This window comes from Silene latifolia, chromosome 3 (genome assembly GCF_048544455.1).
Source record: "Silene latifolia isolate original U9 population chromosome 3, ASM4854445v1, whole genome shotgun sequence".
In the NCBI taxonomy this organism is placed as follows: domain Eukaryota; kingdom Viridiplantae; phylum Streptophyta; class Magnoliopsida; order Caryophyllales; family Caryophyllaceae; genus Silene; species Silene latifolia.
The window spans coordinates 121,261,787-121,283,216 of record NC_133528.1 but is presented as its reverse complement, the minus strand read 5'-3'; the positions used below and the strand labels follow the sequence as shown (position 1 = coordinate 121,283,216).

General features: G+C 34.7%; 1 protein-coding gene across 3 annotated transcripts; it reads right to left on the bottom strand.

The window, feature by feature from the left end:
• Positions 1-15,292: 15,292 nt before the first annotated feature.
• LOC141646256 (uncharacterized) lies at positions 15,293-17,133 on the bottom strand. 3 transcript variants are annotated; one of them, XM_074454214.1, is made up of 6 exons: positions 16,915-17,133; positions 16,422-16,496; positions 16,222-16,322; positions 16,042-16,123; positions 15,729-15,794; positions 15,293-15,628 (listed from the first exon to the last, which is right to left on the bottom strand). In XM_074454214.1, exons 2-6 carry the CDS (start codon positions 16,464-16,466, stop codon positions 15,617-15,619), a joined length of 306 nt encoding a protein of 101 aa, XP_074310315.1. In that variant the 5' UTR covers positions 16,467-16,496; positions 16,915-17,133; the 3' UTR covers positions 15,293-15,616. The 3 variants fall into 3 exon arrangements, with proteins under 3 accessions (XP_074310315.1, XP_074310314.1, XP_074310316.1); XM_074454213.1 differs by having other exon boundaries at positions 16,422-16,539; positions 16,915-17,102; XM_074454215.1 differs by having other exon boundaries at positions 16,422-16,493; positions 16,915-17,102.
• Positions 17,134-21,430: the final 4,297 nt, after the last annotated feature.

Below are 21,430 nucleotides of genomic sequence, written 5' to 3'. Positions count from 1 at the left end.
GTTATCTAACCATAAAATTTTATAGCGAATCCAAATATGTCGTTATTTTTTTAAAGAAAAGGTCCGTAAGTTGGGGTTCTCACGATTCTCATTATCTTGGTGGTTCTCACTGGATCCCAATTCTATATATATATATATATATATATATATATATAGAGAGAGAGAGAGAGAGAGAGAGAGAGAGAGAGAGAGAGAGAGAGAGAGAGAGAGAGAGAGAGAGAGAGAGAGAGAGAGAGAGAGAGAGAGAGAGAGAAAGAGAGAGACTAAGTCCACCATATGTATTTGAGTCCATAAGTCCCTCTAAGGGCCCTTGGATGAAGGCATTGGAAGGCTAAGATTTGATGTTAATATGTGGCTAGAAATTAATCCCTCCACCTTTTCTCTAATTAACTAATCAATTCAATTAACCTACCTCACTAATCATTCATCATCTCATTATCACAACTCCTTCTCCTCTCTCTATATCTCACTTCTTCTTCCTCTCTCAAACCCAAAAAATACAAAACCCAAATAAATCATTCATTCATTTCTTCTTCATTCACCACCACCCACCACTACCCCACCCGACACCCCACCGCCGCCGGTAATTTTTTTTTTTTTTTTTTTTTTTTTTTTCTTTCGATTTTGCGTATTATTATTTCCGTCACTTTTTTTTTCCAGATTTTGTGTTAAATTTGTTGTTTGAGGTCGGTTTATTTTATTTGTTAATTTTTGTTGTTATTTATTTTTTTCAAATCTCTTCTTGTTATACGTTTTTTTTTAAGATTTCGGGTTTTAAATCTCGTTTTTTTTGTGAGATACTTTTTTTTCATCTAAGATCTACTAAAATATTTTTCATAAAATTTGTTGTTTTAATCTTAGCTATATAAAAATTCTTATAATTTATTGATTTTAATCTTATATTTCACATTTTTATATAAAAATGATATAAAATGACTAAAGTTACATAGTTATGGGCAAAAGTTATACTGTTATGGATAAAGTTATACAAAAATGGACTAAAATTATACAAAAATTGCCTAAAGTTATACAAATATGGACTAAAGTTATACTATTATGGACCAAAATTATACTATTATGGACTAAAGTTATACTATTATGGACTAAAGTTACACAATTTTGGACTAAAGTTATACAAAAAAATACTAAAGTTATACTATTATTGACTAAAGCTACACAATTTTGGACTAAAGTTACACAGAAAAGGACTAAAGTTATACTATTATGCACTAAAGTTACACAATTTTGGACTAAAGTTATACAGAAAAAGACTAAAATTATACTATTATGCACTAAAGTTACACCATTTTTGTATAACTTTAGTCCTTATTTGTATACTTTTAGTCCATATTTGTATAACTTTAGTCCATATTTGTATAATTTTTAGTCATTTTCGATAAATTAGTTGGAATTTATATAATTTTATGTAACTTGAGTCCAATTTTTTGTATAACTTTAGGCCAAATTTGAATTTATATAAGTACTGTTTGTATAAATTTAGTCTATATTTGTATAAATTTAGTCCATATTTGTATAACTTTAGTCATTTTTTATATAACTTTTGTCCATTTTTGTATAACTTTAGTCCATATTTGTATAACTTTAGTCTATTTTGATAAAACTTTTAGTCATTCGATAAATTAGTTAGAATTTATATAATTTTATGTAACTTTAGTCCAATTTTTTGTATGACTTTAGTCCCAATCGTATAACTTTAGTCCAAAAGCGTATAACTTTAGTCCAAAATCGTATAACTCTAGTCCAAAATCGTATAACTTTAGTCGAAAATAGTATAACTTTAATATGACAAGGGTATAACTTTAATATGACAAGGGTATAACTTTAGTTTTTCAAGGGTGTAAGTTAGTCGTAAATAGTATAACTTTAGTCCTAAATAGTATAACTTTAGTCGTAAATTGTATAACATTAGATTAAATCAACAAATTATATAAATAAATAAAATAAATTAACAAATATATCCTTCAAAAAATCAACAAATCTGAAATAACAAAAAAAACATCTAGATATAAAAAATACAAAACAACAAAAAATATAAAACAAGACAAGATTTTAAATCACAAGCAATCGGATCACAAATTCTTGTTTGTGACGGCACATATCCGTCACTCTTGAGTGACGGATACCATTTTACCTCACAAAGTACCCACTTTTTCTCTCTCTGCAACACTATTCTTGTGGTCCCCTTTCTCTACTAACCCATTTTGTTACCATTTTAACTCACAAAATATCCGCCACAAATGGTAACCCGTCACAAGGGAGACCAATTGCAATCGGATTTGGAACACCAACTCATTTTTTCGTCTAGTTCAAGGGTATAACTTTAGTCGTAAATAGTATAACTTCAGTCATAAATAGTGTAACTTTAGTCTTATAGTCCATTTTTTGCATACTTCATATTATAGATCTAAGATTAAATTAACAAATAAAATCATCCCATAGAATAACTAAAAAAACAAAAAAAAAATAACAAATTTGAATAACAAAAAATAACAAATCTGAAAAAGAAAATAAAAAAAAACATTAAAAAAAATACACAACAAGAAAAGAAAATAAATGAAAACAATTAAATCTTAGATCTATAATATGAAGTATGAAAAAAATACACAACAAGTAAATAGTATAACTTCAGTCGTAAATTGTATAACTTTAGTACTAAAAACGGTTTTTTATGAGACGAGTAAATTTAATAAAAACAAGATCACAAAAAAAAACACAGAGAAATCAGAAAAAAAAAAGAAGAAAAATCGAAAACACAGAGAAATCAATCCCGAAAACCTTCCAAAAAAAAAATACACACAGAGAAATCAGTCACAAAACCAACACAAATAAAAACACTCCAAAAAAAATATATTAAAAAACAAAACAAATCAAAAACCGAAAACAATCCCGTCTTTTTTCAAATCTGAAAAAAAGGTGAAGTGGCAGGGGTTGTGGGTGGTTGTGCGGGATGTTATCGTCGTCGGGTTGTGCAGGGGTTGTGGGGTTGTCGGGTGGGGGTAGTGGTGGCGTCGGGTTGGTTGTTGTTGCTGTTGCTATGCTGCGAGATCTGAGAGAGAAGATGGTGGTGGCGGTTGATGTCCGTGTTGTTGTTGGTTGTTCTTGTTGTTGTTGTTGTTGTTGTTGCTGCTGTCGTCCCTGTCATGTGGTGGAGGTTGAGGTTCGGTGGTGGTGGTGATGTGGTTGCCATTCATTGGTTCTCAGTGGTGGCGGTTCAATGGAGGGAGACGAAGGAGGGGGTGATGGTGGGTTCGAATGGAGGTGATGGTGGGTTCGAATTGTGGGTGGTGGCGGGTCTGGTGGTTTAATTTTTGTTTGTTTGTTTGTTTTTAGTTGGCTTTTTGTTTTTTTGTTTTGTGTTTTGTGAGAATGAGAGGAAAATGAGAGAGAATGAGTGAATGAGAGAGAAGTGAGAGAGTGAATTATGAGGAAGTGAGAAGAGAGATTAGAATGGTGAAAGAGTTATACAAGATTAGAAGAAGTTGTACAAGATTAGGGAGGGAGATTAGAGAGGGAGATTTATGGCCGTCCATTGACATGCAATCTTATCCCTCCATTTCCTTCATCCAAGAGCCCTTATAAGGACTTAGGGACTCCTAAGATGTAAGGGACTTATGAAAACCTCTCTCTCTCTCTCTCTCTCTATATATATATATATATATATATATATATATATATATATATATATATATATAGAGAGAGAGAGAGAGAGAGAGAGAGAGATTGAATCATGTGAGGCACCCATGTTAGGGTGAGGTCACTGGACCCATCTCCACCATCCGATCAAAAACAAATGAATGCACCAGATTGTGCCACGTCCCACTAATTAAAATCTCAGGTATGTTGCTAATTTCCCGTCGTTTTACAATCATTTATTCAACTCTCCTCTTTCTCTCTCTTTGTCATTTATCTTCAGTCTTCAGCTTCTTCAATTTTGTGCTTTCCATCACCATTTTCGTCGCATTTCGATCATCTTCAATGCCTGCAACGATTCCGTTCTTCACTACTAGTCTAATCTCTACAATTCTTGATCGTTACACGATTTCAATTCCAATTACAATGACTGGTAACTCTTTACTACTTAATTATTACTCTTTATGCATTCAATTGATGTTTCTATTCTTCTAATTTCATTCAATCTCGCTTTTTCCCTAATTTTTCTGATTGCAATCGTTTGTGATTAATTTGACGTTTTTTTTTTGGTAGACGATAAGATTTTGTTGGATTTGATCAAGAAACCTTACAAAGCATGGAAGTCGGCATGGCGTTTCGCGATTATGTAATTAATCTCTCTCTTTCTTCATTATTTTCAAATAATTTAGGTTAGAGTAGCATGTGATTGTTTCGGGAAGATAATTTCTTCTTATTGTAACTTCAGAATAGTTTCACGACTATATATGTAATTAATCTCTCCTTTGATAGTTTTGTTGTTTAATCTCTTAGTTTGGTTCGAATAATTCAGCATAAGAGAAGAAATTGAAGTTATGCTTGTGATTGTTTGGGCGAAATGATCTATTTTGAATTCTCTCAGTTCTATTCGAATAATTTAGCTTAAGAGTATAAATTGAAGTTATGCTTGTGCTTGTGACTGTTGAGTGAAATGATTTCTTCTTATTGCGACTTTAGAATCAGTAAATCCAGAAAGAGTATAGTCAATTGGCTGTCCGTTGTTATTTAGCTAATATCGGGTTTCGTGCCTTTATAGTTTTAAGGTATGGTCACATAATTGAATGCCATGCTGTTGCATTATATGGTGGTGCCTATCACTCATCCAATATACGTGGGGGATATTTGCATTAAACATAACATAGGAGGTTCGGAGGGAGTAGTCGTACGTCTATATTACTAGATTACTTTGTCGGAGGTTCAATTATTAGTGTGAGTCTTAAGTGATTTGGTAATTTGTGTTGTCTCCAGAGTGGAAGAATCAGTTCAATGGACTTTCACAGGGTCTCAAATTACTTGGTCACAAATGAGTGATGATGAGTCCATCCGATTGTATGATGTTGCTAATGCCACGTATGTGTTTCCATCCTTTAACCTGATGTTAAAATCACGTTTGTACATTCATGTTCCTGAAGTGTTTTCTTTTAAATGTATGTTGATCTGTGTGCCTGTGTTTGTGCGAGAGTTCTGTAGGAACACACCGTGTCGATTATCCATTTTTAAAAATAATGATTTCTTCTTGTGTGTGTAATTAGAATATAGTCAATTAAGAACTTCTATAGATAATATTTTAGGTGCTAATATCTGCTCACTAGTATGGCTCAGTCACCGAACATCCCCATCAAAGCTAAATGATTAACTAGACGAGTGAACAGAAGGTCAGTGCAACCTTTTTCTGATTTTGAAGCTGCTGTAAAATGGTCATGTTTTAAATGGCATGTTCATGGATACATAGCATATTGTCAATACTTTTCAGCTTAACTGTGGAATCTTAATAAATGGAGATAGGGGTGTCTTGGGATGTTAACATGGAATTTTAAGGCATTTACATATGTAATTTAACATTGGACTAACCCGAATGCGATGAGGGTTTTCTACTATACCTGAAAAGGGCTACACATGCACCGACTCACCGAGCCTTGTTAGTGCTAGTTTGGGTTGAAAAATTCTTATCTACGAGTATAAGTTGTTATTTGTCTACTTTCATATCGGATTTGGCCATTGTCGTCTATTAGCTCAAAAGGTAGAGCAATGTGTTATTGCACATGATGTGGGTTCGAGCCCCACATAGACGAACATATATAAAGCACTAGTTACACTTTGTAGTAACATTAGTTGTTCTATGTGGTAACAATAATTATCGAACAAAGTGATGCTAGCTAAGAATAACACTAGTTATTTGATAATGTAACATTGTTTCGTATATATAATAACACTGTTTATTTGATAAAGTAACACTTATGTTACATATATTGATAATAGAAGCTCATGTAGGAATTGAACCTACATCCTTTGTGCAATTGCACAAATGCTCTACCAATTGAGCTAATGAGCTAGTTTAGTAGAAACTGAATATTCCACCAACACACTACAGTTGATGTAATGGCCACAATATAAGTTTATAAGTCACCACTTCACTTGAGTATTCGAGTCATATGTTTCTCATGTTATTCCAAAGAGCATGTAGTGTTATTCCAGTAACTTGTCATGTTATCACATAGAGTAACCGTGTTATTCTATTAACTTGTTACGTTATTCCATAGAGCCAAATAATATTCCGTGACACAAAAGCCAGGTATTATAACACAATATCCTATTATGATAACATAGTTATAGTTACGGATTATAAAGCGCGAAAAACCAATTCTATTGATCTGAAGACAAACTAGTTCCGTCGATGACCGTATAAGGCACATTATATGCATGTAAAATCTGAATAAGGTATGAGATTCACAAAATAAGGTCTGAGATTCACCAAATAAGGAAAAGAGCAAAAAAGGTGATTTAAAGACCAAGTTTCACAAAACAACCTCTAAGATTCACTGAACAAGGTCTGAGATTCACAAAACAAAGTCTGAGATTCACCTAATAAAGAAAAGAGCAAAATAGGTTATTTTAACCAATTATGATGATCAAGTTTCACAAAACAAGCCTTAAGATTCACTGAATAAGATATGAGATTCACAAAATAAGGTCTGAGATTCACCAAATAAGGAAAAGAGCAAAAAAGGTGATTTTAAGACCAAGTTTCACAAAACAAGCTCTAAGATTCACTGAACAAGATCTGAGATTCACAAAACAAAGTCTGAGATTCACCGAATAAAGAAAAGAGCAAAAAAGGTGATTTTAACCACTTATGATGACCAAGTTTCACAAAACAAGCCCTAAGATTCACTAAATAAAGTATGAGATTCACAAAATAAGGTCTGAGATTCACCAAATAAGGAAAAGAGCAAAAAACATGATTTTAACCACTTATGATGACCAAGTTTCACAAAACAACCTCTAAGATTCACTGAACAAGGTCTGAGATTCACAAAACAAAGTCTGAGATTCACCTAACAAAGAAAAGAGCAAAATAGGTTATTTTAACCAATTATGATGATCAAGTTTCACAAAACAAGCCTTAAGATTCACAGAATAAGATATGAGATTCACAAAATAAGGTCCGAGATTCACCAAATAAGGAAAAGAGCAAAAACGTGATTTTAACCACTTATGATGACCAAGTTTCACAAAACAACCTCTAAGATTCACTGAACAAGGTCTGAGATTCACAAAACAAAGTCTGAGATTCACCTAATAAAGAAAAGAGCAAAATAGGTTATTTTAACAACTTATGATGATCAAGTTTCACAAAAACAAGCCTTAAGATTCACTGAATAAGGTATGAGATTCACATAATAAGGTATGAGATTCACCAAATAAGGAAAAGAACAAAATAGGTGATTCCTAACACCTATAATGACCAAGTTTTAGAAAATTATCTTACATGTTCACAAAACAAGCTATAGGATTCACAACATAAGGACCGAGATTCACAAAATCAGGAGAAGAGCAAAACAGGTTATCTCTTATCACTTATAACAAAATTTAAGAATATTAGCTTCTAAGTTCACAAATTAAGCTCTAAGATTAACAGAATAAGGTCTGACATTCACAGAATAAGGTATGAGATTCACAAAACAAAGTCTGAGATTCACCTAATAAAGAAAAGAGTGGTTTGTGCAATAATTTTGCAACTTTACAGTGTTTCAATTGACTTTTTTCCATATTTTTAATTTAGTCAAAGACTCGTTACTCTTTGGCTTTGGATTATGATGGAATATATCAAAATCGCTCACTAAAGACCCACGAAAAAAACCAAACAAAACCGTCAAAAGTTTAAAATATTTCAACCAAGTAATTACCACATAACCATTAAGAGAAGATGGGTTAGTGAATGAATATTAAAAGCCAACTTACATCAGCAGTGCCGTAAAGGGTCTTACAAGGCCTCGTCTTTATCGAAATTGTTGAAGTCGGCAAAGTTCCATTTACAAAGCTCCGCTCCAATGACACAAAGAAGGGTCCCAAAAGGGGAATTGAGCTTGTGTTGCCGAAGTAGCAAACCCAAATTATTCGTTAATCAGAAGGCATAGACAATCATATGTGGAGACCAACAAAGTAGGAATACCTCAGCTAAGGTATTCCAAACTTCGATCCAATAATGTTCTCCTTCAATGGTCGCAGAACATGCAGTTGTCAAGATCAATCTTGAATTTTGTCATCCCGCATATAGGTTCTCGTCTTATTAGCCTCCCTCGATGGGAATTACACCAGCTTTAGCACTTAAATTTTACAGAGATTTCAATACCATAATGTTCTCCTCTAATACTCGAAATGGTTTTATTACACCTATCGATCTTGAACTCTGCCATACCGTTTATAGTTTCAGCAACACCGCCAATGCCAAATGTATCCTTGTTTAATTACAACAGTGTGTAAAGAAGAACCGACTGTGATAGCACTGAGAGAAGCACAAGCAGATATCACACTGAGCAATGTCACTGCATCCGGAGACATGGATTCTAATGTCATTTGACGGAAGAGTTTGAGAGCTTCAACAGAACATCTTAATATGATTTCAGAAAAACTACCATTGTATACCAACGCCGCATATGTTAATCACAACAACAACAAACAATCTCCTAACGAAATTACTAAACCAAAAGCAAGATCCTTATTATTATTCTTCATATTATTATTGCTACTTCCAACAAAATCCAATCACAAATGCACAAGTAACACATAAGCAACGAAGTAGCAAAAATTACAACAACAACAAACATTCTAAAGCTTTCTAAGCAAAAATCCAATCACAGATTCAGAAGAACACATAAAAAACAAAATAGAAAAAATTAGGGTTAGGAATTTAAGAAAACATACATCAATCAAACAAGAAAAAGACCTCGTCGCTGTCAATCAAACGTCATCATCGGAGAGTCGTCGGATGGCGGTGGGCGTTGGTGATGAGAGAGTCGATGTATCAGTGTTACTGTGTTTTTTTTTGGAACGATTTTATTTTTTTTATTTTTTTTATTTTTGGAACGAGTGTTACTGTGTTAGTAAGAGTAAGGGGAGCGTCGGGTGGGGTTTGGGTTTTGTTTGATGTAATAAAGGGCGTGTAATCTAGGAATTTGGTGAGGCCGGCCGCCTCGCCATAATGAGGTGCCTCACCGGATCCGCCTCTATATATATATATATATATATATATATATATATATATATATATATATATATATATATATATATATATATGCCGGATCCGGTGAGGCCGTTAATTATGGCGAGACGGCCGGCCTCACCAATCTCATTCATTAAACTTGGGCGGACTGATTTTCAATGTTTCTAACTTGGGTGGACTGATTCAATTTGGGCTGGAAATTTGGGGTCATTCCTAACTTGTCATTTGGCCCATAGATTTTCTCTATTTAAACTAAACAATCTTACCTCTGTTTCTCTCTCTAAAAATATAACATCCGCAAAACTCATCAACGACATCTCGTTCTCCAAAATCATAATCTCCCACATTAATTCAAGCGATTTCCTTGAGAATTGTTCGTGGATTTCATCAAAACAACATTCAACAACGTTGATTCAAGTAATTTCAGAAGAAAAATCGATTAATTTTCAGGTAATTTCATAATTTTGATCAAAATTGAGTATATTCATACAATTCTGTAAATTCACTCATAAATTGATGATATCAGGTCCGAATTTGATCAAATTGAATGATTTTGTAAATAGAACGTTCGAATTTGACCAATATTTTGAGCGATTTCTTTTTTCTCGTGATTTCGTACTACTTACTAAATTGTTTTTGACGATTTTGCAGCTCTAATTGCTATGGAGATTGTAGATATCACAATGACTGATGATAATAGTGTTATTGAATCAGGTATATTGTTTTTTATGTAATTTTTGTAAAATCTCATGTTTTCTGATTCAATTTGCATTTGTCAAAATATCTGCTCGATTATTATGGAATATATGGATCGATATTGTATTTCAGTTTTTTTGCAAGGTTTAGTTTATGAATTGAGTTGAATTTGTGAATCTTAGGACCTAATTGTGTGACTGTAAGAGTTGGTTAAATTGTTACTGTAAGAGTTTATGAATTGAGTGGATTTTGCTGTTTGGTGAATCTCAGACCTTATTTTGTGAATCTCAGACCTAGTTTAGTGAATCTTAGAGCTTGTTTTGTGAAACTTGGTCATCATAAGTGGTTAGAATCACCTTTTATGCTCTTTTACTTATTTTGTGAATCTTAGACCTTATTTTGTGAATCTCAGACCTTACTCAGTGAATCTTAGCAAATGATGATAGTGTGATAATTAATTAAAACATAAGTAATATTCAGAAAACTTAAAAATCTTGTAATTTTTCATCACATAAAATTTCGCAGGTTCATGGCTTTCGAATTAACTAAACAACAACATTCAAAAATAAAATAAAATGAAAAGCTGAAAAATTAAGCAAGATATGATATTTGTTTAGTTTATCAATCACCCCTATTTGTTCGAGGCAATGCACATAGAGCAATATTGATATAGCTATAGGTGCACCATTCATCTGCATCAGCGAGTGATCTTCCTGCGTGTTTAGATGAATATGGGACTCTTCTACATACTGGAGTGTAGTTAAAATATTTTGAATCAAGCCTTGATGCTACCCATAGAAAGGGCCCCTGAACTCGGGAATAGGTAGCCAGCCATTCAGATCTAGTACGCCCAAATTGCTCGAACTTCTCCTGCAACTTAAAAGCCCGTCTGCAGCTAGTGTCATTTGTGCCAAATTGAATTAGTACTAATCCCATAAAATGAGAAGTCTGCCTGCACATAACAGGCACCAAAGACTCTATCTCATAACCTTGGCTCATTAAACAATCTGCCAATTTAGAGAGGTCGCGACAAACATACTTCCCTTTTTGATCCATATTACCTGGAACATTCGCCAAAACACAAGTATAGGGGAATACAAATAAATGAGACATTGTGTGCAATATGGATTTTTGAAATGTTTTACAGAAGAGAGAAGAGAGGTTATTGGTATATACTATTATGTTTCAGAAATTAGATATTTATAGGCCTGGTATTTGGCACAACCGTCAATAGTGCCTGTTCACATTACCCATATATTAAATTTTTTGATTGAATGCTTGATTGTTCAATGTCCTTTTCTTGGGAATGGAAGTCTTATTAACAAATCAACAAAATATCCTCATACATACAACCTGGCATTTTCTTAAAAGTGAACTCATAATCTTCACCAAATTTTTTTTAAATTATTTGAACTAATAATCTGATACTTTATTTAGTGAATCTCAGACTTTATTTGGTAAATCTCAGCCTTTATTTAGTGAATCTTGGGCCTAATTTTGTGAATCTCTGTTGTTAAACGTTACTGATGCAATTTATTTATTTCTTTTTGTGTGAAGCAGAGACCCTAGTTTGTGAAACTAGAAGGTTATTTTGTGAAACTTAATAACTAATATATACAACCTGGGTAAGATTAAAAACTGAACTAATAATCTGAACCAAAAAGTGAACTTGTGAATCTCAGTCCTTGTGTTTGTGAATCCTAGAGCTCTTTTTGTGAACCCTTTAGGAATGACCTATTCTGCTCTCTTCCTTGCTCAGACAATATCCTCAGACTTTATTTGTGAATCACAGACCTTATTTAGTGAATCTTAAGCCTTGTTTTGTGAATGTGAGATGTGACTTTGTGAACCTTTTATCTTCTTAGGTGTTGATTCAAATGTCAACAACAACTCACAGTGTAGTGTGACGCCTCGTGTAGATTGTGGTGAGGTTCCTTGCTCTAATGTTGGTTCTGGTCAGGATGGTGAGGATTCTACTGCTATCTTAACAACCCCTATAATGCCAACTATTTCCACACCTACTACTTTGGTAACTTACACACCGGGTGGCACTGAGCAATGGATAAGTAGGATTGAAGAGAAGTTTTCACCCGTGGTTGGCAAAATATTTGTGGACTTAGAGTCAGCAATGTTATTCTATAAAATTTATGCTATTGCTTGTGGGTTTGAAGCAAGAAAGTCTTCAACTAAGAGGTTTAAAGATGGTGTTATTCGAACAAAATGCATGGTTTGCAATCGTCAAGGTTTTAATAACAGGAAAAATCGTCCTCCCAAAGCTGATGCAAAACAACAACCGTTGAAACTGGTGACAAAACAAAAGCTGGTGCAATAAGTGGAAATAGCAAAACAAAAGCTGCTAAAACCAGTACGAAAAAGGGTGGAGGTGCAGGTGAGGCTGAGAGTTCCAATAAGCAAAGTGGTACAAGAATAACTAAAATTAAAAGGTGGGGTTGTGAAGCAATGATAAAATTCATGTTCCATGAAAAGATGTACAAGATTGAACAATTCCGTGAGGGTCACAATCACCCAGTGACGCCTGTCAAAAATAGGGAATTTGAGAAACTTGCTGACAATATAAATCAACTGAATGAATATCATAAGAAATTGATTATCCAAAATTCGAGATTGAATATCGGGGCTAGTTTAACATACAAATTATGCAAGGAACAAGCATAGGGTTTCGAAAATGTTGGAGCTACCCTTACGCAGTTCAAGAATTTCCAAAGGAATGTAAAGTGTCTACTTAATGGCAAGGATGGACATATGTTCATCTCTCGTTTAGAAACCCTCCGAGAAACAAAAGGGTTGGTATTTTCATATGAAATAGATGCTGACAGTGCTTTGACAAGAATTTTTTGGACAAATGCGGATTCCATCAGATGTTACGCATTGTTTGGTGATGCTATTTCATTCGATCCAACCTATGGAACGAACAAATATAACATGAAATTTGCGCCTTTCACTGGGATTGACAATCACAAAAAGTCAATAACATTTGGATGCGTGCTTTTAGATCATGAAGACGATGACTCATTTATTTGGGCATTTCAGCAGTTCCTGAAAGCAATGGGTGGCAAAGAACCCAATTACATCATCAGTGACCAAGATGCCGGAATAATAAATGCAGTTTCAGGTGTGTTTGGAATATCTTACTTTTGTGAAACTGGTTATTTATTTGGTGAATCTAGGAACATTATTCGTGAATCTTAAAGTTTATTTTGTGAATCATAGAACGTGTTTTGTGAACTTATCTGGTAATTTTGTGAAACTTGATCATAAGTGGTTGAAATCATGTGCTTTGCTCTTTTCCTTATTTTGTGAATCTTAGGGCTTGTTTTGTGAAACTTAGATCTTGATTTGTGAAACACAAAGCTAATATTGTTAAACTTGGTCATAAGTTGTTGAAATTGCCTATTTTGTTATTTCTCTTATCTTGTGAATCTGAGACCTTGTTTAGTGAATCTTAGAGCTTGATTTGTGACCAAAGATCTCTGACAATAGATAATATGGATTTTGTGACTTGCAACCGTGTTCAAAAAAGCAAGACATCGCTTTTGCATGTGGCACATTATAAAGAAAGTAACAGATAAGGTTGGGAGCACAATTAGCAAAGAGACTGATTTCTTAAGTCGTCTGAACAATGTTGTCTGGAGCGAGGACTTGGAGCCTGAGGAATTTGAAGAGAATTGGGCTAAGGTCATTAGCGAGTTTTCGTTAGAAGAAAATAAATGGTTGACTGACAAGTTTGCAGAACGAGATCAGTGGATACCCGCTTATTTCAGGAATGTGCCGATGGGCAACATTTTAAAAACCACACAAAGATCAGAGAGTTCGAATAGCTTCTTCAAGAGATTTGAAAATAAATATGGGACTCTCGTAGAATTTTGGATGAGATTTGAGAGTGCCATGGACCAACAAAGGCAGAATCTAAAGCTTCTTGAAGCACAAAGCCATAACTCAATGCCTGAAACCCTATTCGGGTCAAACTGGGAGGCCCATGCAGTGAAGGTCTATACACATGAAGTGTTATTTGACTTCTAAGAGGAGGTTAAATTTTCTGTAAATGCGTGTAGTGTTTGTGGATACAACCCACCAGATCCAGTAACTAACTTTCAAGTTTCAATTGTTGAGGACGCAAACAAGCGAAAGAGATATGCAGTTGAGTACAATAGGAGAACAATGGATGTCCGTTGTGCATGTAAATTATTTGAAAGGAAAGGTATCTTATGCAACCACATCATTTGGATGTGCTCGGGAAAGTTTAAGGAAATACCTGAGAAATACATTTTGCGTAGGTGGAGTAAGAATGCACTCAGAAACTCGGTTTATGATTTGAATGGAAATCTGCTGGAAAACTATGATCTTACTGGTAATAGTAAATTTGGAATGTCTCGGGTGTGGTCTGAGATTTACGCAACTGTTGGTATGCTCAAAAGAAAAGAAGAAGAGTCAGATATGAGAGAGTTTGCCAAGCTAATAAAAGAATTTCGAGAGAAGTTGGAGCCAAACCCAAAGCCTTTGGCCAAAGAACAAGAATTGGAGGTCCTTCTCAACTGCAAGGCTCCAAAAGAAATCAAGAGCTTACCACCTAAAGTCTTTAGAAACAAAGGTAGTGGTAAAAGGATGGTGAGCAGCAAAAATAAGGCAATTATGAAGGCAAAAAAACCGAAAAGGTTGTGTGCTAAGTGTAAACGCATGTCACACCACGATAAAAGAAATTGTCCAAATGAGTTTGCAGAGCATCCTCCTGAGAATCAAGTATGTATAATTTTACTTGAAAACGCAACTACTATTATCTACTAATTCTTTTTTTTTTTTTTAAAAAAAAGTATCTAATCAAGGTTTGATTCTTCACATAGGGAGACACATCGGAAGAAGAGGAAGAAGGGGAAGAAGTCGAGAATGAAGAATGATGTAAAAGAGTATTCTTAAGCAACAAGAATAGAGATGACGATTGAAGAAGACAAGTTTTAAGCTCATTTTATTTTTGTCAATGTTGTGAATCCTGTGAATCTTGGACCTTATTTTGTGAATCTGGAACGTAAAATTGTGAAACTTGGTCCTGAATCTAGCATCAAGCGTTTTTATCATTTCAGACCCTATTTTGTGAATCTCAGACCTTATCTTGTGAATCTCAGACCTTGTTCAGTGAATCTTAGGGCTTGTTATGTGAAACTTGGTCGTGGTTTAAAATCATCTATTTTGCTCTTAATTTTGTGAATCTCAGACCTTATCTTGTGAATCTCAGACCTTGTTCAGTGAATCTTAGGGCTTGTTATGTGAAACTTGGTCGTGGTTTAAAATCATCTATTTTGCTCTTAATTTTGTGAATCTCAGACCTTATCTTGTGAATCTCAGACCTTGTTCAGTGAATCTTAGGGCTTGTTATGTGAAACTTGGTCGTGGTTTAAAATCATCTATTTTGCTCTTTATTATGACTTTACAACTATCAAATATCTTTACAAGAGTTGATGAAGGCAACAATCTTTACAGGAGCCTCGACCCACTTTTGCTCAACTCAATGTGAATGTCAAATTAGCTCAAATTGCTCAACTCAATGTCAAATTAGCTACATAAGTTACATAAGTGACCTAGAAAAATTATTATGACTTTACAACTATCAAATATCTTTACAAGAGTTGATGAAGGCAACAATCTCTACAGGAGTCTCGACCCACTTTTGCATATTATGCCTTCACATCATCCCATCAACACGGACAATTGCCTTCTTTAATTAAACACCTATACAACCAAAAACAAGTACAATCGAATTATTTATGAAATATTCGCCAAAGTTATGAAGAAATGAACTTCACATCATTTTTAAGACAATGAAGTGTACCTTTTTAGTATTTTTATCCCATCTAAGTAGTTCCAACATGATCGATTTTCGATATTGTGGCAATTTCTGCAAAGAGCGACATATATTAATAAATTATATAGACAACCTATCTTTATTTGGTGAATATCAGACCTTGTTTTGTGAATCTCAGACCTAGTTCAGTGAATCTCAGAGCTTGTTCAGTGAATCTTAGAACTTGTTGATTTTAAACCACTTATAATGACCAAGTTTCACAAAACAAGCTCTAAGATTCACTGAACAAGGTCTGAGATTCACAAGATAAGGCTTTATTTTCGTATACTAATGAACTTACCTCAAAATATTCACTTTTGGTCCATAAACTATCATCGTCCAAGGCACTCAACCACTTCAACAGAAAAACTCCACAATCAAAACTTGACCAAAAAAAACCAGCAAATGGTTTAAAATCAACAAGCTCAAAATAATAACTATTGATCTGTTAACAAAAAGAAAAAGATACATGCTTACATACCATGTTGTTTGTTGAGGGACTTCGAGATTGACAAATTCGTTCATGTGCATGAACTTCAAAGATTTATATGACTCTCCCAAAATAGATGAAACATGATGCAACTGAAAAAGAAAAGGCAATAACAAGATCAAAATATATTTTGGAGTATACTTTTAAAAGAAAAGGCAATAACAATATTTTGGAAAAAAAAAAAATCATACAAGCTCTTTGACATGCTTGTTGTCAGGATCCACATTAACATCCATGCTTGAGTCAAGGATGAAATTTTTTCCCTGCTTTATATCACAGACACAAGCCCACCAATGCTTCGGCGTGTTACTATGCAAAGGGATAAAAACCCGAGATAGTAAATGTACAAGACAAACCAAAAGACTAATGCTATAATAAGGAAAACAAGGTCCAGGATTCACAAAATAAGATCCAGGATTCACAAAACAAGGTCCAAGATTCACAAAATAAGGTCCAGGATTCACAAAGTAAGGTCAAGGATACATAAAATAAGTTCACAAAATAAGGTCCAGGATTCATAAAACAAGGACCAGGATTCTCGAAATAAGTTCTAGGATTCACAAATAAGTTCACAAAATAAGCTCCAAGATTCACAAAATAAGCTCCAAGATTAGCTTCAAGATTCACAAAGCAACTTTCTCCAAAATTTACAAATAAGTAAAATAAACATCACAAATATCTGACCTTGTCGATATGGCTACCATCAACTGGAGTGTAACTGTCCTTTATGTATTGACCCCAAATAATGGGGTTGTTTTCTCGATGAAGACCTTACAAGTCACAAAAAAGGCAATTTTAGAACAAAGCAACTTTAAGAACGCAAAATACTTGAATATCAACATATAAAGGATTTGAGACTGGCAAATATTGTTGTTGGCAAGTAGAGTACATTTGTTCTACCGACTGTGCACTTAATTCCAAACATATAAATGACCTACAAAATTAAATTTGTTAGGAAACATACACATCAAGTGACCTGATTTTATGAAACGTGAACAAAATGAAACAGGTTGAGTGGCGTGAACATAATGAAAACATGGGCAGGAAAAGGAAATTAATACTCAGGGGTTACTTACCTGATCCATAACAAGGGCACGTAGTCCAAGGGTCTGCAGAACATCTCTTGTGACTTCCATCCACAGAGTGGACACCATAACCTCACTTCATTATTGATAAAATGCAATTAGTAGATATATTTATTATAATAAAAAATCAAAAAAACAAAGCAAAAATATGACATTACTGTTGAGTTTTCTTTGATCTCTTTCGAACAAAATTCGCCAATTCCGTGTCAGTGTATTGAGGCCATTCTAGTGCATCATTTTGTACTATTTCTCTGTATAGGTTCTCAGAATATGTAGTAATTTTATCGCACGCCCGCAACTCCTTACTGGCAGATGGTTTATCGAGACCGGAAACAATTGGTGTACAAGGAGGATAACTGTTCCCTACCACAGGAGGAGGAGTAGAAGTTGCAGGAGTAGCTAGAACAGTAACAGTGGGGTGAGTGGGCTCACTGTTCTCAGAACATGTAGTAATTTGATCGCACGCCCTCAACTCCTTACTGGCAGATGGTTTATCGAGGCCGGAAACAATTGGTGTAGAAGGAGGATCACTGTTCCCTACCACAGGAGGAGGAGGAGTAGAAGTCGCAGGAGTAGCTAGAACAGTAACAATGGGGTGAGTGGGCTCATTGACGGAAGGGACATCATCAATAGCACTGGAACTTGTTTGCGTATCTCTTTCACTTGTTCTCCTCCTATTGTACTTAACCCACCGTTCTTGATTATGATGATCATCCACTACCACTGTGGGCTCAGAATGGTCAGGTTGTTCATCATTGACGGGAGGGACATCATCATTGATGAGAGGGACATCATCAATAGCGGTATTATGAGAGAGAGATAAAAGATGATCAGGTTGTTCATCAGCGTGAATACAAGACGTTGAAGGTTCAGGTTGAGATAAAAGATGATCATCAAGTGGTATGATTTGGCATTCTGGTTTTGGTGGTGAACGACGTGACTGTATTGGTTGCAAAGCTTCACCCATCACGTCCAAGTCCTCCAATAATTCAGCTAGATTATCCCCACTATTACCCTCCACACTCTCCTGGACATTACCCTTCACACTCTCCTGAACATTACCCGCCTCATCATTTTCTTCTTGAGATAACCTAAAATCATATGCCATACCATCTACAACTGCAACTAGTTTAGAAACTGTTGCTGAGGAAGGTAGTTTGCTGAGAGCTTGGTTAGCAAGAGATTTGTACTCCACGAAAGCTTGAGCCATCACCTTTGCGGAAAGCGCAAGTTTATTAACAAACTCAGTAGTACTATCTGAATTATTAGGTAGAGGAGGATCAACCTTTGCGGAAAGTGCAAGTTTATTAATAAACTCAGTAGGCAGATCAGTAGGTTCTTCAACTTCAGAATGTTGTTGTTCACTTGTTGGCTTTAAAGACTGCCTAAACTCAATAGTAGGCAAAAGTGCACTAGGTGGCTTTGAAGACTGCCTAAACTCAATAGTAGGAAGCAGCAAAGGTGCATGTGGCTTATGCTGAGTGATGACCAGTGGAGGCTCAATAGAACCCCTGCCCAAAGTTTTCTTGTCCGAATTTTTGTCATTCACTTCCTCTTTAACTCTCTGGGATATAGTTTCTTTTGTCCAAGTTGAGAGCGTTGGAAACTGCCGAGTAACAAGGCGTGATTTGAAGACACATCGGTCTAGATAAATAAAAACCAAGACCATAATAGGTCCACCAAACCAATTTTCTTTCAGCTTTTTGGTCTGCCACTCCTCTTTTTGCCAAGACTCAACTTGGGAAGCCAATTTACGTTGTATAAAATTGCACCAGTTGAATTCAGAGATCAAGTCAGTGTTTACCAAACTTTTAAGAAGTCTCAAACTTTCGCGATTGCGTACAACACCGCCTAAAAGAGCATCGAAGATATAAATGATGAAAGTGCGTTTGAAATCATCTCCACCATCTCTTTGTGTAGAGAGCTTGTGCAATATGTCTTTGACCTCAATGGAACTACCTTTGTAGTGACTTCTGAACTCCTCTAAAACAGACAAATAAGAAGGGCACTTATCTGCAATCTTTGCTTCTTCGACAATGTTTGGACCCATTGGCAATCCCAGGCACAGATGGATATCTTCCTCTAAAACAGGGAGTTTCCCAGCACACAACGATCCTTTAAAGGGGTTGTAATTTGAAACTAGCCAATATGCCAAGTGACCCGGAACAACATCTGTTTTAAGATGCAATAGAGAACCAAATCCCATTTGTTGTATAGCTTGAATCTGGTTATTTGATGGTGAATTCTCCTTATTGTTGAGAAAGTTGTAAAGCCCAGCATGAGACATCCGAGTCTTCAACACAGGCAATATGTCTTTGTAAATTCTTGTCTTTTTTATAGCTGGCTCAGAGAGTGGTTCAGTAGCTTCAGTAGGTGCTTCAGTAGAATCAGCAGCTGGTTCAACACGTCGCTTCATCCTGGCTTGGCTTGCTTCCTACTGCTCAGTAAAGCCTATTATTCACAAAGCAAGGGAAATAAGTTCACAAAATAAAGAAAACTTCACTATATTTAGTTTGTTTATTATTTAAATTAATACACCAAAATTCATTAATAAGGAAATGCAAACTAAGTAAAGTATACAACAATTCAGTTACAAGTTTCAGAATGTTATGGTCAAGATTCACAAAATATGTTCCAAGGTTCACAAAATAAGTACCAAGGTTCACAAATTAAGTACCAGCATTCACAAAATAAGTTCCAACAGTCACAAAATAAGTTAGAAGATTCACAAAATAAGTTCACAAAATGAGTTCCAGGATTCACAAAATAAGTTCCAGGATTCATATAATAATTTCCAAGATTCACAACCCATCATCTTGATTATGATGATCATTAATAAGGAAATGCAAACTAAGTAAGGCAAAATAAGGCAAAATAACATCAGAACTAAAATCCAAAATGTAAACATTTTAAGTAAGTTTGACAACAGAGAAGGTGATTTCATCCACTTATTAACAAGTATAACAATATTATCTTCCAGTTTCACAACACAAGGTCTGAGATTCACACAATTAGGTCCTAGATTCACACAAGTAGGTCTTAGATTCATGAAATGCAAATGAGATATAGCTACTGAAAACTTAACCAACAATACATTTTAAAACTGGCAATATAGTAGGATAAGATAATGAAACATGCATCCAAAGAACATGCATCCAAAAGAACGATAAAGTAATCACAAAACCATACGCAAGCAAGCTTACAAAAACTGGCAATATAGAGACTACTAAAATTGAACGAAATAACGCAAGCAAGCTTACAAAAACTGGCAATATAGAGACTACTAAAATTGAACGAAATAAGCAAGAGAATCGAAATATACTAAAAAAATGGAAAAGAACATACGAAAAAGAGGAGAAATCGACTTCAATTATACTCGCAAAAACCCTAAACCCTCAATAACAAAAACCTGCATAAAAAAAACAATAATTTGACGAATTAAAGAAGTTGATTGAAAATTATGGTGAAAAATACGAAACAAAAGGAGGATGAATCGAAACTTGAGAAAGTAGATAGAAAATACCTAATTTGCGGATGATAGCGACAGTAGAAACGGTAATGCTAATGGCAGATGAAAAACTCAATGATAATGGCGGATAATGGCGAAGACGGAAGTCAAATTGGAGCACTGAATATGGAAGTTGAAGAGAGAGATAGTTAGTGAATATGGAAGCTCAATGATATTGGCGGATAATGGCGAAGACGGAAGTTAGAAGTTTGTATTTCTAATTTTGAAATTGTGAAATTTTGTCATGATAGTGGATCTTTACTTAAGAAGTTTTGTGACACCCTTAAATAACGCGATAATTAAACACGTAAAATCTACAGAAAAACTGGTAGGATATGTTTGTAATTGGTTCAACTAGACAAAACCTGTAATTTTTAAAACTTTTCCTAAACCATTCACAAACATCTCCAAATTTAAGAGTGCCAATACCTGCAAGAGCTAATAAACTAATTTACATAACCACGCTAAAGACACGGGAATATAATGATACAAACCAAAATAGAAAAGGGAGACATATGTCCCTTCAAAATATATACAAAACCAAAAGTTAAAAGGTTTACTACTAAAAATAGCCAAACTAGGTCCAAGGTTCCTTATGCTCACTAGC

What these genes read in the sequence shown, in the direction of transcription:
- LOC141646256 (XM_074454213.1), bottom strand. Translation starts at nt 16,934, where the DNA reads ATGGTAGCCATATCGACAAG. An exon ending in ATGGTAGCCATATCGACAAG is followed by an intron (nt 16,540 to 16,914) that starts GTCAGATATTTG and finishes CCCTTTGCATAG; the next exon opens with TAACACGCCGAAGCATTGGT. An exon ending in CCAAAAGTGAATATTTTGAG is followed by an intron (nt 15,795 to 16,041) that starts GTAAGTTCATTA and finishes CGCTCTTTGCAG; the next exon opens with AAATTGCCACAATATCGAAA.